This window comes from Heptranchias perlo, chromosome 22 (assembly GCF_035084215.1).
Source record: "Heptranchias perlo isolate sHepPer1 chromosome 22, sHepPer1.hap1, whole genome shotgun sequence".
NCBI classification, from domain to species: domain Eukaryota; kingdom Metazoa; phylum Chordata; class Chondrichthyes; order Hexanchiformes; family Hexanchidae; genus Heptranchias; species Heptranchias perlo.
Genome location: NC_090346.1, coordinates 44024729 through 44041805, shown reverse-complemented (window position 1 = coordinate 44041805; position 17077 = coordinate 44024729). Strand labels below are relative to the sequence as shown.

Genomic DNA, 17077 nt, shown 5'->3' with positions numbered 1-17077 from the left:
CTTAAAACGAATACTAAGCCTCTAACGGCATATCTTTTGTAGCTTTGAATGGTTCTGTTCAGGTAAGAGAGACAATCTTTTACCTGAAGCGAAAACTCGATATTATCCCAACTTTCAGTACACCACCTAAATGTCGAAATTGTTTCTCCAAACTTAGTATTCTTCTAAATCAGCAAAGAAATTCTGTTTAGAAAGTGCATAATAGAAAAAATTACATTACCTGTGAAAACAGTTTTCCTTCTCTGTCAATCATCTTCTAATATTATTGCTACTCAAACAAGAAGTGTATATTACCCACAATGTACAGTGAAAATGCAGGATATTTTTTATTAAGACAGAAGCGCTGTACACTTAAAAACAATTTGAACATATTTTTATGTGAAACAGATTAGCCAAAAGCTAAAAGGAAAAGTTAAGCACAGAAACAGGCATTTAAGAATGAAGTTACAGCTATCCCTTGCATGATGGATGCAATATAGTAAACATAAATAGGTTTGCTTTCAAAGGCTACATTTAACACCATTGACCAGGAAATGCATGTAACTTTACAAATATCATCAATAACTTACCAAACTGTAAATAAAATGCAATTGAATAAATCATTTGCTGTTTGATTTTAACTTCATTAACTTTTTGATCAACACACCCTATTAGTATGCCTTATGGTTTCTATAATTTATTGCAATTTATCCTGGTTGAAAATGTGACTCTTTTCTTAAAAAAAACTGAACATTGAATTAGTCTATTATTGCACTGACTACAATCCAGTAGTAATTTGGTTCTCAGTAAAGGAATTTTACGTTAAAAAAAGTAAACATTCAGAATATGCAGCTAGTATGAGCAAGCAGAAAAGGAAAACAAAAAAAAATAAATTCTAAGTTATATACATTTCACTCAAACACCAGAAAACACCACTCAACTTGGAATTCAATTTTAAGTGTGCAAAACATTACGGTTCTATATAAAAATATGTGCATTATGAAGACATATTTAAATTATTTGTCACTAATACATAATTATTTGTATATACATTGCAATCATTACAGCACTGTACAGTTCTTATCTTTTCTGCACTTCTGCATACTGTGGCTTTGCACAATAAAGTGCCAGTACACATAATTCTGACTCAAATCAATGTGATTGAGCTATGGGAAGCTAATCAAGTTCCATTCAAAAAATGTTTGCATATCCCATTTTTTTTGCATCCCTTTGCAAACTCGTTGAAGCAATGACAAGGGATCAAACAACAGGTACCATTAGACAGAGTAATAGTCTCTGTTTTACAGTGGTTGATTGGCATGGATTAAGTTTTTTCTCCCCCAGCAAGTTTATCGATCCTAGCTATACCACAAGATCATCTGTGTCTTCTCGTGTGCTCGCCATGCGGATAAGTCCCCGCTTCCTAAGAGGGCTTCTGGTGACGTTGAGGATCTCTTTGCTGTTTTCAGGCCTATGAATGTCAGGGTTTTCACTCGACTTTTTTAAATGGTCTATTTTCTTCAGTTCGCAAGCCAGTAATTCTACCCTGGAATCCGCGGAGACACTAGAAGAAGGAGTTGAGTGATTGCTGTCGGAAAACAGGTCAGATAAACTGCTTAATGAACTCACATCTGAGTGGTCAAATGAAAGGTCTGGAATGGTAAGATGCTTGTTTCGACAGGCCGGAGGAATTCGTTGCTCTGTTTTTGAGGTCTGATCTCTAGGCTGCAAGTCTACGAGTTCTAAAGAATCTCTATGGGCCATAGACTCAAAGGATAGTGTGCGCTTGCGTAAATGCATCCTGGCTCCAGACGCTGCAGTGTGAGAAGCCGATTCTCTTTCACTCTCTACGGGAGGCTCTATTGAGATGCAAGGTGGACTCATTTTTTTCTTTCTTCGAGAGGTAAGGATATATTCAGAATCTGACTGAACATGGACAGAAGGCTCTCGCTTTTCTTCATTCAAAAATGTACCTTCAAATTGTAAGCTTGCATCTTCATCGTCAATCGATGGGCATATTTCAATTGAATGTCTCCTTGGATCGTCTGCCCAAGAAGGCTTTGTCAATAATCCTTGTGCATCAACACTATGGAACTTCTTCAAGTCTTTCTCCCTCCCAACTCCAGCCAAACCGGTTGTGCTGTTAGAGTTCTTTAAAGCAGCAACTAACGGGCTGGGTGAGAGGAAAGGTGATAATGACAGGCTTCTCGCTTCGGACTGTCTCCTCCAGTTTTTCGCATAGTTGTTGATGTGCCGCACTTCTTCGTCAGCTGGGTCCACTGAGTTGAAGAAGGAGCTCACCGGGCTGTTGCTGCCATTGCTGTGACTTGGTGAGCGGCTTGGGATGCTGCGCTGGCTGTAGACCTGCTTGTGCGTGTGGACACTTGATTGCTTGCTGCGTTGAGCCAACAGGGGCGAAGGCTGAGGTGTGACCTTTGGAGACAATGGTGTGGGGTGTATTAGTGGTGGGACCAAGATGCAATGAGGTGCAATGTTTGGGCGCAGATTGTCGTTGGGCTGAATCTTCAGGCTGTCCTTGGACTCGGTATTCATACCATCCACAGAGTCATTTGTGACAGCCTCCTGAAACATAAGCAATCACAAAATATCACAGCAAATTCACACTGAAAATATTTTACTTTAAATATTTGGTGAAACTTTGCTGCTGCAGCTGCACAGTATGAATCTAAACAAATGAGTCTCTCTCGTCTAGTATTCTTGAGTTTACTGACTCTCCCACCCCCCCCGCCCCATACCAACTTTTAACTTCCTCTCCTAAAGACAGTAACTCCTGTTGTGGTATAGAAAGAAAAAAATAACTTGCATTTTATAGAGTGCCTTTCATGTCCTCAAGATGTCCCAAAGTGGTCTATGGCCAATTAATCATTTTTTAAAAATTCATTCTTGGGATGTGGGTGGCCCCAACAAAGGTGGCATTTATTGCCCATCCCTAATTGCCCAAATACAGTTTGATACAACTGAGTGGCTTGCTAGGTAACTTCAGAGGTTCAGTTAGGAGTCAACCATGTTGATGTGGGACTGGGGTCACATGTGCGCCAGGCTGGAAAAGGACGCAGATTTCCTTCCCTAAAGGACATTAGTGAACCAGTTGGGTATTTAAGACAATCGACAGCTTCATGGTCACTTTTACTGTTACCAGTTTTTTTTATTTCCACATTTTAAAACTGAATTCAAATTCTCAAACTGCCATGGTGGGATTTGAACTCACGTTCTCTGGATTATTAGTCCAGGCCTCTGGATTACTAGTCCAGTAACATAACTACTACACTACCGTATGCATACATTTTAAAAACGTAGTCACTGTTGTTATGTAGGCTAATAAGGCTATGAGATAATGGCCAGTTAATCTGTATTTTTTGGTGTCATAAGAACATAAAAAATAGGAGCAGGAATAGGCCATACGGCCCCTCGAGCCTGCTCCGCCATTCAATCAGATCATGGCTGATCTTCGACCTCAACTCCACTTTCCCACCCAATCCCCATATCCCTTGATTTCCCTAGAGTCCAAAAATCTGTTCTATCTCAGCCTTGAATAAATTCAACGACTCAGCATCCACAGCCCCCTGGGGTAGAGAATTCCAAAGATTCACAACCCTCTGAGTGAAGAAATTCCTCCTCATCTCAGTCCTAAATGGCCGACCCCTTTTCCTGAGACTATGCCCCCTAGTTCTAGATTCTCCAGCCGGGGAAACAACCTCTCAGCATCTACCCTGGTCAAGCAATCTCGATAGAGGAATAAATGTTGGCCAGGACACCAGGAGAACTGCCCTGCTCTTCTTCAAATATTGCATGAAACCTTTTACATCCACCTGAACAGCTATACAGGGCTTTGGTTTAACGTTTCATCCAGAAGATAGTGCTCCATTCCCTCAGCATTGCACTGGAGTGTCAGCCTAGATTATGTGCTCAAGTCCATGGAGTTGGGCCTGAACTCTCTACCTTCTAACTCAGAAGCAAAAGTGCTACCACTGAGCCAAGTTGGATCCATGGGTGCCAGCAACCCTGCAGTACCTCACCAAGTCACCTGTCCACATCACACAAGCAAACTTCCAGCTAAGATCATAGTGTTCAGGAGTAGGAACACAGGCCAATTTCTTCCCCCCTCCAAAACCAGGGACACTGAACTCATTAAAACAGTTCGAGTACCACACATCATCAAACAAATCTTGAGGCATAGGCCTATAAATTCAATGACACTGCACCCGTGTAAAAGGGGCGCCAAATGTCCAAAATGGCACGCACGTGCATTCTGAGCCGGAAATCCGCTGCCCACCATATTGGAATAGGCATCAAAAGAGGCGTTCAAGGCCTATGCCTGAAACAGGCATTAGGCCCCTTGTTTGTTGCCTCTTTTGCTAAATGGATAAGCAAACCAGGATACAATATAAAACGGGCTGTCGGTTTGCTACCAGCCCAATCAATGAGCACAAATTACAAGCAAAAGCATTTCTGGTCCAAGGTGAGCCAACATGCTGTGATGCAAAATGTGAATTTGTTTTAAACAAGATCCATCAATACCTGTCTATGTAGCAGCCTGTTTATACTGGGTGATCTCGGTGGTCTCTGTGGAGGAGGGATTTTGGGGAGGGTGGTGTGGCTGGTCGAAGCAAAGTTATGATGAATTACCTCAGTGGGAACTCCAAGACGTGTAGAGACTTCAACAGGATGGGACTGGACTGAAGTCACAGACCCTAAATAAAAAATCCAGAGCAAAAAAAAAACCCTAAATAAAAAAAACTCAAAACAAAAGAAATTTTTCAAACAAAAGAAATTATCTTTTTCCCACAATTCCTCTCCCTTCGGCGAAGCTAATAACTTAGTGATTACAATTGCAATCTGTATTTTGTGATTGCATATATTTTGCCCATTTAAAAGAGACTATATTGAGTTACTTTCTTAGCCTTTGCTTCCTAAAATAGCAGGTACAGAACAGAGTCAAGACAGACTCCAGAAGTCTTGATAGCAGGTGATGCGGCTGGCATCTCAAGGTTTGCTTCAGGTTAGTTGGTGAGAAACGCAAATGCTAAACACACGGGCCCATAAATTGTGAATCATTCCTGCCATGAGTCTGGTGGGAGTCCACCAGATACCTGGGTCCCAGCCTTAAGTGTGAGGTGACTGTATGGCCTTGTGGGGGCAGAGCCTCTGCCCATCCACCTCCCCCCGACTAGGCCATCAATGTAAGGTGCAGCAGGGCCAGGATTCCCAAAATCAGGAGTTCCCGGTCCAAGGCCCTCAGTTGGGTTCAAGCATACCATTGGCACAGGTATGCTCTTCTTCAAATATGGCAAGCCTGGTCAATAGCTCCAGAAGTAAGGCTAACCTGGGAGGGGAGGTATAGGCCTGAACCTGTGAAGACTGCGGGAAAGAGGGGGGATGAGCTCCTTTTTGTATTTTAAAACTGCTCCCAGTGGGCAGCCAAGTTCCTCCTCTGGGGAGGGTGGGGGGGAACACCAGAAGCCTCCTTTTCCCCCATCTGGCCAGCTGACAGTAACATTTCGAGAGCCCTCGAGAGCGGATGGAGGAGGGGGGTAGACACCACAGATGTGCCCTTGAACCACCGAAGACCTGCTTCTAGAGGGGCTCACTCCTGATTCCGCAAATTATGGCAGAACCAGTGGCGGAGATCTGCAGCAGACATGGTCCCGGTATAACTGCTGGGGTCATACCCTCACAGGTTGTCTAGTCCATGCACTTAAATCTGACTTGTATGACTGAATTTCCTGTCAATTAAAAAAAATACACAGAATTTTCCTAATCATTTTTGGTTTACTGATTGAAAACAACTTTCCCAATTTAAAAAAAAATAAATACTTGTTGGTGACATACCCTGATAGAGATCCACTTCAGGCAGCGGAAAATGAGCTTGGGCTGATCTAACAGGGCGAAACATGTAGCTGTCGTTTGGTAAGGAATGCATTCGAGACACAGAGACTTTCCGAACAGTGAGCAAATTTTTCTTTTGATTCTCTCCTACCATTTTGCTATAACGAGGATTTTCCTGTTTTAAAAAAACAGACAGGACTGCAAATCATTCATGTTGTGTAATATTACACTGGAAATATGTAGGGTTGGTGCATTCATACCCACATAGAGCAATAAGTCAGTAAAGAACCATTACCTTTAATACTGACTGCTAATAGAATGCAGAGACTTGCATAGGGCACTTACAGAGCTAAGATGTAGAAATTCCTGACTTTCTTAATTACACAGGAGTCTTTAGGAGCAGTTAATTGTTCATTATGCTGTCACTAACAGTCAAGACATTCTACACCTCATTCTGCAACAGCCGTGAGCAGAAAAAGAGAAATCCACTAAGTAGAGGTTCAGTACCATTAAACCTGACAAGTCACTTATACATGGGTTCATTGGTGCACATGGAGACTTAAGTCACCTTCTGGACCTTTACAGCGTCATTGATAAAACCACAAGATGCAGAGCCGAATGTAACGTATGATGTGTATTTTAGCACAAGGTGAGGTTTTTCTCTTGTTACTGATGTTTTTCCACTGGAGAAGTGTATTGCATTAGGCACTGCAGATGTAAATATCAGTATATTCATGCGCAGTCCCCTAGCAAGTGCTATCTACTTCATTTACATAAACTGGTCAATAGATGGGAAACCACGTTAACTTCAGTTACAGCTGGTCTTAAAGGAAAGGGTAAGTGCAGTGCAGAGTATTTTTTATATAATGCGCTCCCATATAACGGCAAAAAAATGTTCCAAAAGATTTTTAAAACATTTTTCTCTTATCATACAGACTCTCTAGTATCTATTGTAAACAATTTTACAACACCAAGTTATAGTCCAGCAATTTTATTTTAAATTCACAAGCTTTCGGAGGCTTCCTCCTTCGTCAGGTGAACGATGTGAATCTAGTATCTATGGTATTGAATTTTGTTTCATATTTAGTATTTGGGATCAGTCTGAAAGATTACATATGGGATTTCCAGTGGAGTTACTCTCATCACTGTTATTAGTGTCACAGTTGGCAGCAGTGTGTGTGTGAGAACAGAATGGAAGGTTTCCGCAAATAATGAATGAACCAATCACAATCTGGAACTAACTTGCGTCCCCGGCTTACTGCCAAAGTTTGTATTAGAACTATGGAAGGGGAAGTTCTTCCGAATATGTTGTAAATCCAATCACAGACGTGCACCATCCTGATAATTCTGTTTTTGTTTCCAACCCCAGCAACCCTTAGGTCCCCTGAGTGAGACTGCCCAATTAAGATGGGATTGTGGACACTGTGTTGTAGACTGACATCCACTGTAAACATACCTGATACAGCCCAAACAGATCATACTTAAGAACTTTCAATGATTGTCAGAGAAGGGAGCGTTTGATCCCATTATTCTGGGCAGGATTCCAAATCCAGGTTCTCAAAGTGAAAGTACAGCATTCCAACCCATTGTGCCACCAAGTCCCCTACAAAGATCACAGGGCAGATTTTCCAGCCATTGCATCTGGGCATACTGGATCACAGAGAAAAATCGGGTGGGGAGGGCGGAATGCCAGTCATGGAACCTTCCCGATTTTCCTCGATGCGCCGTGTCTGGGTGATCCAATATAACCAAGCATAACAACAGAAAAATCTGCCTTTACTTTTTTAACACTATAAATATGAAAATACTCGAGTCATTAAAGCCACATAGGAGTAAAAGAGTGGCACTGGGTGATTCCATTCCAAACATACACCTCTGCAACCTTCACACTACATTTGTTGTTGCATAATACTGGCACTGTCAAAGTTTGGAAAAAAAATCTCTCACTGCAGTATTTACACTTCATTTCCACCCTCTGAGGGTGAAATTGGTCAACACTAGTAGTGAAAAATGGGCTGGTAGCGAATCGGCAGCCCACTTTACACCGAGCCACATTTTCCTTTCAACTGACTTCCCCGTATTGCAATAGACTTCTGGGATTGCAAACACTTTCTCCATATTCCACCAGCAATTGCTAGATTTTATTTTCATGCAATTGGCATTAATGTGGACTAAAGCTATTGAAGTTTTGGGGATTCATTGTAATTTCACAATGCTATAACAAGTTGTCATTAAAGACAAATCCAAAAGAGCTGTTACAAAACGTTATCCTCTTACCAGATTGAAATGTTGTACTAAGTGCATCTTAAATGGCACAGACACAATTTACAGTGCCAGACATAATTACCAATCAAAGCATACACACATTATTTAAAATATCTTCAACAAAGGGCAACACAGATTTTCAAAACAGCACATTGGTCACGACAGGATAGATATCAACAGAGATGAAGGATTTTGGTAAGTAAATGAATGCAACAATACACAACACAACATTTAATTACACAGTAAAACAGCCTTAACCTCCTGCTTCCTGTTGGTGAATTTGTGAATGGATGACATGGAGTAATGATGGCTGGATGAATCTGAAATGTTATCCGTCGTGAGAACTTCACCTGCTAATGAGTCTTGGGTGATTAAAGAGACATTGTCGAAAGTCAATTTTCCCTTTATCAAAGAAAAAAGTTATTTGCATTATCAGATGTTATTTTTGATCTATGTTTTAATAAAACTATTTTAAATAATATGTAAAGAGAACACAAACTTTTTACTCAGATATTCTAACTATAAATCTTAATAAATATATAATAAAATGCAGTATCCACTTGGGCTATGTCACAGGCCTGAATGCAGCCATATATTTTTAACCTTTTCCATTTACACTTCTGCTCTTTTGCCATTAAATGGTTACTGCAGATTCAGTGCCTAAGTTGCACCTTCCTGCAGTTTTTTTATGAGCTAGAGAACCTGAGGATGTGACTTGTGTAGAAGTGCAAGGAAAATATTTTCATCAGGACAACTGATGAAAGTCACAAATGATTGGTATTATAAATTATATTTCAATTTTTATTATTTTTTATATTTAAATTTTAGGGTTTTACAAGATTGAATACTTAGATTTATGATTAAATATCTTTAGAGTGATTATTATGATTTAATCTTGATAGGCACAAAAATGCTATACTTAAATCAAGGAATTCTGTAAATTGCAAATAAAAATGGGTGATTTTCAAATCTTTGATCTATTTTATGCCTTGTTTAACAGAAAAAACACTTAACTAAAACTAAAAGCACTGATCATGTGAGCTGTGATGCTCTCTCCAAAGTGAGATGCGACAGTGTGTTGATAATGTTTATGTCCTGACCACTAATAACTTGATGATAACTAGTGGGCAAACACAGTGAGCCTTATCAAGCTATGATGTGGAGATGCCGGTGATGGACTGGGGTTGACAAATGTAAAGAATCTCACAACACCAGGTTATAGTCCAACAATTTTATTTGAAAATCACAAGCTTTCGGAGATTATCTCCTTCGTCAGGTGAGGAGATTATCTCCTTCCTCACCTGACGAAGTAGATAATCTCTGAAAGCTTGTGATTTTCAAATAAAATTGTTGGACTATAACCTGGTGTTGTAAGATTCTTTACACTTATCAAGCTAGTTAGCCATGGGAAAGCACCTCGGCCTAGCCCAATGCTGTCCGAGTTAGACGTGCACTTGCTCACTAATCAGTGCGAGGAACTCTGGCTAACTTTACCTCTCTGTAGCCCAAAGGTACGTGGCCAATCGTAGTACCTCCCCCACTGTGTTTATTGGGGTTGGCTATCAGTAATTGTGACTGTATGTCTTTGTAACAGACATAAGTGACAACATCAAAGTCTGCATGAGGCAGTGATCAATCAGCTGCTCACTGAACCATTCAGCACTTCATAATATGAAATCTGTGAATCAAAATTGCTTCTTCAAAGAACCTTATTAGAAGTGAACTGCAGCATACATTACATTTCAGATTATTGTAAATTACTGAGCCACTTGTACGTAAAATGGTCTTAGAAACTGCTATCGAAACAAAAAACAGCAAGACAGTAATGTTAAACAGATTTAGGAGCCTACTTAAGTATTTAAGCAAAGCAATGGTGCATGGTCTGGTGCAGGCACAAGCACATTTACTGTGTAAGATTCAGGGCATTAGATTGCATAAAATGGAAAATGTCATCTGTCTAGATTATAATGTGAATTAGTTTAGTCAGAGATATTTCCTAAACATTGGAACCAAATATTTCCAGCTTGCTCTCTTGCTTTTTTTGGATTAAAGCTTAATTTTAGATAGATGAAGCTTTGCTAATTCTTAATTGGTATGCTGGATTGAATGCTGCATTGGTGACAAGCCATTTCATCTCTAAGAATAGGAAAAAAACTGGGAGGGTATTGTGTGCTTCAATCCGCCCCTCAGGTGCTTTGGCAGAAACCTATAGTCTAGATTTACTTGCCCAGAAAGATGTGTGGTGGGGAGGACAACGGGGCTGTGGAATTAAAAGTTAAATAATTTGTAATGTATATAGAATAGGTGTGAACTATTCTCGTATTTCATTGTAAAAATAACCATGTAATATTGTAAATGCAACAACACAGTCCCTAGGTATCGTGACTTTAAATAGAAATGCAAAGAAAATTCATAACTTATAACTGTCATCTTTCAATATATTGACTGCCCCTTTACATTATAGAACTGGAAGTGGTCCAGTAATTAAGCCAGTTTCTTTGGTGCTGAATCTATTCCATTTATAATGAATTCAGCAACAAGCGTACAGGAATAAGAGCTGCACACGTGCAGTTACTACAAAACTATATTTGCGACTTTGTAATTCTGTTTGGGACCTACCCCAGTATGGGGAGGAAGGTTTGTACAGAGCAGCAAGCAGAGGTGTGAGAGGTCGGCCAGAATCAAAGTGACGCACCCAAAGCAACAGGTACTGGGGACAGCTGTTGCCTTTATCACTTTAGCATCGGAAACTCACTTGTCCTGGCACTGGGTGATTTACGCTACATGCCTGATGCCCTTTTACTTTATCCTCAGCACCTACAGGAGAGAAGGGAGGACAAATTGGAGGGGGCAGAAAACGGTGACATGAAAGTGAAACAATCCCATCAATAGATTGATGTAACGAATCACATCCAACTCAGCAAATCAATAGAAAGTTTTTTTGATGGGTTTTGCTATTTTGAAATTAAAATAGTATTTGAAAAACGTTATTGCTTTGTTTTGCAGTGCTTGTCTGATATCATTTGAGAGGGTACGGACAGTTCATTTATGGTGAATGAAGTCCACTGCTATTTATGATATCACAACACCATATACTTAAGACACACAATTCTTCCACTGAGAGTCGCTAATGGCAGACTTGGCAAGATGTGATGCCATAAATGTTAGATGACAAATCCATCTGTATTTTGATTGGTTGAGATCACACTGATATAAAACCACTGAAGTAAAGCAAGAGATGTAAATGGACATGAAATTTCCAGTCTGTGCACTCAAATAGTATAATCTGAAACGCCCTAGGCTTATCCAACTGAGATCCAGAGAGGAACTCTGAAAATCACTATTTCTTTATTGAAAGTAATGCTGGACTGAAAACTTGGATGAGCTCCAATGTTCCAGTTCAAGAGAGCTAATTCAACTGTTTTAATACAAACTGGAGTTTATTGGGGCAAAAAGCAAAGCTCAGATTTGACCTGGTTCCTAATTTGAGTTTCTGGTTCAGGTTCATACTCATCCTTATAAGGAAACATAATGAATTTTTTGCAAAAGGCTGGGGCATTCTGAAAAGAGATATATTATTTTGTCTTATAATATTAATATAATATAAAGATATAATATTATGCAGATGTCAGCCTTGGCTCAGTGGTAGCACTCTCGTCTCTGAGTCAGAAGGTTGTGGGTTCAAGTCCCATTCCAGAGACTTGAGTACAAAATCTAGGCTGGCACTCCAGTGTAGTACAGAGGGAGTGCTGCACTGCCGGAGGGCCGTCCTTTGGATGAAACGTTAAACTGAGGCCCTGTCTGCCCTCTCAGGTAGATGTAAAAGATCCCATGGTATTATTTCCAAGAAGAGCTGGGGTGTTCTCCCCGTGTCCGGGCCAATATTTATCCCTCAACCAAAATCACTAAAACAGATTATCTGGTCATTTTCATGTCGTTGATTGTGGGACCTTGCTGTGTGCAAATTGGCTGCTGCATTTCCTACATTACAACAGTGACTAAACTTCAAGAAGTACTTCAAGATGTACAGTGGTTGTGAAAGGCACTATATAAATGCAAGTCTTTCTTTTTTGACACAACAGAAGTAGTTACACACCACGTGTCTAATTAATATGAAAACAGTACCCCTTTTGCAGTGGTACTTTTGAATACATTTCAACGATACCGCAAGAATTTGAGCAACAAGCCTGCTAGTGGTCTTTCTCTCTGAATAGAATATTTAGTCTAAATCACACTCACTGTAAATTGTTTTACGTGTACTGGTGATTCAAGTCTTATTGACTCCTGGTCAGCTCCTGTAGCTTTGCTGTCAAGCATAGGGGTTTGCCCAATGCTGCTGGTTGACGCTTTCTGGGCTCGTAACATTTCCAGCTCTATTTCTGCATCAAGTTCTGCATCCTCTTTGGCTTCCTTGTTGCTGTCCTCCAGGTGTTTCATTAGAACAGCGACCACAACATTGACCAGCACAAATTGAGCAATTAGAACAAAAGTGACAAAGTACACAGGAGAGAAGAAGGGGAGGTAGGTGAGACAGTGCTTATCCTCACTGCCACATTCACGCAATGTATCCTGTGAAAATAAAGAAGAGCAAAGAATCTCCTTTTAGCAACAACAAATTGCATTCATAGACCACCTTCAACATAGTAAGATTTTCCAAGGTATTCACAGTGGTGAAAAATGGATGGCAAGCAGTGGTGGTAGAGTTCGGGAAGGTGAGTGAAGGTGTGGTGAAAGAGGTAGGCTTTGAAGAGCCTTTTGAAGCAAGGGAGAATGGTAGCAAGTGGGGGATTTAGCAAGAGGTTGGGGCCAAGATAACTGAAGGCTTTGAAGGCAGAGCAGAGAGAAGCAAGAGTTGGAAGAGCAGAGGGTGCATTTTAGCACATTGGACTGGAGGAAACATAGAAAATAGGAGCAAGAGTAGGCCATTCGGCCCTTCAGGCCTGCTCCGCCATTCAAAATGATCATGGCTGATTGTCTAACTCAGTATCCTGTTCCTGCTTTTCCCCATATCCCTTTAGCAGATTCCAGAGGTGGGGGAAGAGTGAGGTCTTGGAAGGTTTGTAAAAGAGGACAAGGATTTTGAATTCAGTGAGTTGAGGGACAGGGAGGACAGGAGTGATGGGGAGCAGGACTTAGTGTGGCATAGGATGTGAGTGCGGAATTTTGGATGAGTTGCAGTTTATGTAGGATGGATGATAAAAATATAAGACATATAAGGTCCTTAATTCCCTTGTACTTATGCTTTAGAAGTGCAAAATAATGCTTTTATTACCCTAACCAGTGAATCATGAGGTCATATTAGTCTGCATTGATAACATCAAGATAATCTGTTCAGTGAATGTAATAATTTTACATTTTGTTTCAATGCTACTGTAAGAAATTAGATTGTGGACAGTATAAAGTTTGAAATGAATCTTGGGGTTCAGGTTACACCCATAAACCAATCACGCTTCATTACGGTAATCTATGATCCCACCAGAACCCACAAAGTAAATTCGACACATATTGGACATCCTTAACAATTTATAATTCTACATTTCAATATAATTTAGTCATTATTGTTCTGCACTGGGTTCCCCCTTTATAACCTACTAGACATTTACTCCTACTAGGTGACCCCATTCGGAATTCTGATTGCTGTTTTCTTTTATCTCCTTAGGGCACTGAGTTGAGCGTTTGTAAAACACCTCTTCCTGTGGCTCGTGTGTCTGTTTCAATTATAATTATAATCATTTTCCTGAGACCTTTGACATTTCAAAAAAAAAAGCCTCATCTCATGTGAAGGTCATTTCACATCCTCTGCCCACACTGCACATGCAGGGGTCATTATTTTGAAAGAAGATTATTAGTTCAAATGACCACAAGGCACGGTAGTGCAGTTTAAAGCTTACCAATTCAAAGCTCAGCTAAAACCTGTAGCTTGAGACAAGTGTGTGATGGTATCAAGAAGGCCAAGAGTAAAATCTCCTAGTTTTTAAGGCAAGGGCAACCCACCGCATGAACTTTAGCAAAATGGAACACAAAAACTAGAATTAGTTTTACTTCAGAGGTGTGATGGTCAAATATCAGCCTCTTACTCTGTTGTAGTTTCTTTGTAGGTTAAACACCTGGCAAAGATCACAGTCAACCTGTGGAATGTGATTAGTATCTTTGAATTTCTACCCAGCTCTTTGGTAGGATTCCCACTGTTATCGTGTCATTCCCTTTTTGAACTACCATGCCTGTCAATTTCACAAATACAATCTTAACCAACCTGTAGTTAGATTTTACAGCAGACCTGTCAGAAAAGTCATTGATTATTCGATCAGAATGTTGTGAAGTTGACAAGAAGGTCCATTGAATAAGGTTAATGCATCTTTAAAATGTGGCTCAAATTTATTACCCAGATCAAACAAGCTCACTTATATCTGGGTGAGCATTATATTCCTTCCCAACAGAGAGTCTTGAGACTCCCTAACAAAAGGTGAAAAAGCAAAGTAAGTTCTTTGTTAAAAAAGATATTTCTCTCCCTTTAGGTTCACACGCCACTTCAAGACTGCTGGCGATCTGTTCGCAACTGCATTTTTTGTCAGTGTTGCTCTGTATCCAAATGCAGGAAGGTCCCTCACAACCGTCTCAGTTGCCTTGCCCTTCAGGATTTTTCCTCTCCCTTTTGCAGGGATGCATGCCAACCCTATACTGTGCCTCTCCTAGGCAACCCAGCTGAGATCAGGAAGTCACTGAAAGGGAAATATAGATCAAACCCACCTTCATTGTGTAGCGCCAATAAGCTACACCATCTCAAATATAGCCTCTCAAACAGAAATAAATCCAATTGTCAACAATCAGCCATATACCTTACTCATTGCATTAAAATTCACAAACATTATCTCAGAATATTATATTTTAATATATTTCTAAAGATTGTAGGTAGATATTGATAATTACTAGTGAACAAAGCAAACTGACTTGAGTATAAATACTGATAAATGGGATCATTTAATTCCCATCGGGACATTCTAATTAATAGGTTTCTGGTGTATTACTAATGCTTGAACTTAACAGTTCAGTGAAACTAATTACATGCCTTCATTATTCCATTCCAGTTATCACCAGTAGAAACTCGGAATAAAGTAAGAAATGCCATCCCAAAATTCTCAAATGTTGCATGTCGACTCAAGCCTTCACATGGGTTTTCATCATTACAAACTGAAAAGCAAAATAATCCAATACCATTATTGAAGACTACACACAGCCTTAAATTACGTGTATTTCACTTTTTTAGTTGAATATCCACTGTTTTGTGCTAATCTTTAGATCAGAAATATTTTAGAAAGAAGAAAACAAATGCGATTAATTTTTACATCTTACATTTGAAATGAAGACCTGTTTTATTTTAATAGTACCTGCGGGACAGTTGAACTGAAATAAATTACGTTCATCTATTTATACTTTGAAATAAACTGCGCAAAATTCGAAATACTAATTATTGTTCTTCACTGGCTATATTGAAGAGACTGGTCAATTAAAGACTCACCCAGCTTTCCGAAGAGCTCAACTCCAAGAGCCGCATAGATAAAAAACAAAAGCATGAACAATAAACCAAGGTTTCCCACCTGAAAGGCAAGAACAAAAAGATCTTTTATAGAATGCAGAGAGGTCATAGCATCAACGCACAGAAACTCATGTGTCATTCAAAATTTGGAAGGCTACGGGGAAAGAACAGGGTAGTGGGACTAATTGGATAGCTCTTTCAAAGAGCCGGCATAGGCACGATGGGCCGAATGGCCCCCTTCTGTGCTGTAAGATTCTATGATTCTGCATCCTCACATTTTTAAAGAGGAATTACACCTGCTTGACATAGGATGTAAAATCGCAGAATCAAAGAAACTACAGCACAAACGAACGCCATTTGGCCCCTCTGGCCTGTCCTAGTGCTGGCACTTCAAATGGAGTTATATACTTTAATCCCATTTTCCTGCGCTGTCCCCATATCATTTGTGCTGCATTTAAATTAGGTTAATTTTTAATAGCTCTCACCACTAGATGGACAGCACAAGATTATATAAATCTTTCTCGGGAAAAGACTCCAAAATATTTTTCTCCATTAACAAAAGAGATTGAAAATTCACTATAGAACAAACAGCAAATATGATAAAAGATAGTTGCGTTCCATATTGCACATTAAACAAAGAAAATATTTACATTTTAAGTATAAATTTGTCACTTGGGACTCAGACTAGGATCATACTGTCCTTAAGTGCTGACACTTAAAAAAAGGTATTATATACCTTACTGAACTCGAGAGTCTGATATCGCTTATCACAGGAAAATATTTTGTATGGTTGAGATGGAAATCTTGGATTTTGAAGTCTTTAAGATTCAGGGATCTTATAAACGCTAAATATTAATGGAATTAAGTGACTCTGGCAAGAAAATGTGTAATTAATCTACTAACTGCTTTATATACACAAGGTTGCAATCACTACATCTTTAATTTTTGTTGGAGGAACATAGGAACAGGAGTAGGCCATTCAGCCCCTCATGCCTGCTCCGCGGACAGCACAGGGGGAGTTTTAACTCCCAGGCAGGAAACTGCCTAGTGAGCATCTGGCCCATCTGGTAGTGGGAGGCCCAGCCGATTTGAATGGCCAGGCCTCATTAACATGCTGCTGGCTGACTTCCCGACCAAAATTGCCAGGATGCTGGCTGTTTGGACATTAAAATTGGGTGTCTCGGAGGCCACTGGCTGGGCCCAAGGTAAGTGCAGGGATGGGGAGACGGGGTTTCTGGGGTGGTCAGCGGTTTGGGAATGGGGGGGGTGGTAACTGGGCCAGGCAGGCCTATTATTCCTTTGTGGGGCCCGAAGGAGAGAAAGAAATTTTCCTGGAGGGGCCTCTTCTCCTGCTGATCCTCTCCCTCCAACTTCAACCTGTCGAGAAAGCTGTAGGCATCTCTTCACTCTGGCCAACATTAAAATGGCAGTCGGGTTCTGATGACATCATTA

General features: G+C 40.2%; 1 protein-coding gene across 1 annotated transcript in view; it reads right to left on the bottom strand.

Moving 5' to 3' along the window:
• Positions 1–320: 320 nt before the first annotated feature.
• cacna1ha (calcium channel, voltage-dependent, T type, alpha 1H subunit a) overlaps positions 321–17077 on the bottom strand; it is a 231528-nt gene continuing 214771 nt past the window's right edge. Inside the window, exons 28-33 of the mRNA XM_068003426.1 lie at positions 15608–15686; positions 15158–15279; positions 12331–12660; positions 5830–6001; positions 4519–4691; positions 321–2562 (exon numbers count right to left, since the gene is read on the bottom strand). Of these exons, the coding sequence (XP_067859527.1) occupies positions 1342–2562; positions 4519–4691; positions 5830–6001; positions 12331–12660; positions 15158–15279; positions 15608–15686 (2097 nt within the window). The 3' untranslated portion in view covers positions 321–1341. The remainder of the gene's footprint in view (positions 2563–4518; positions 4692–5829; positions 6002–12330; positions 12661–15157; positions 15280–15607; positions 15687–17077) is intronic.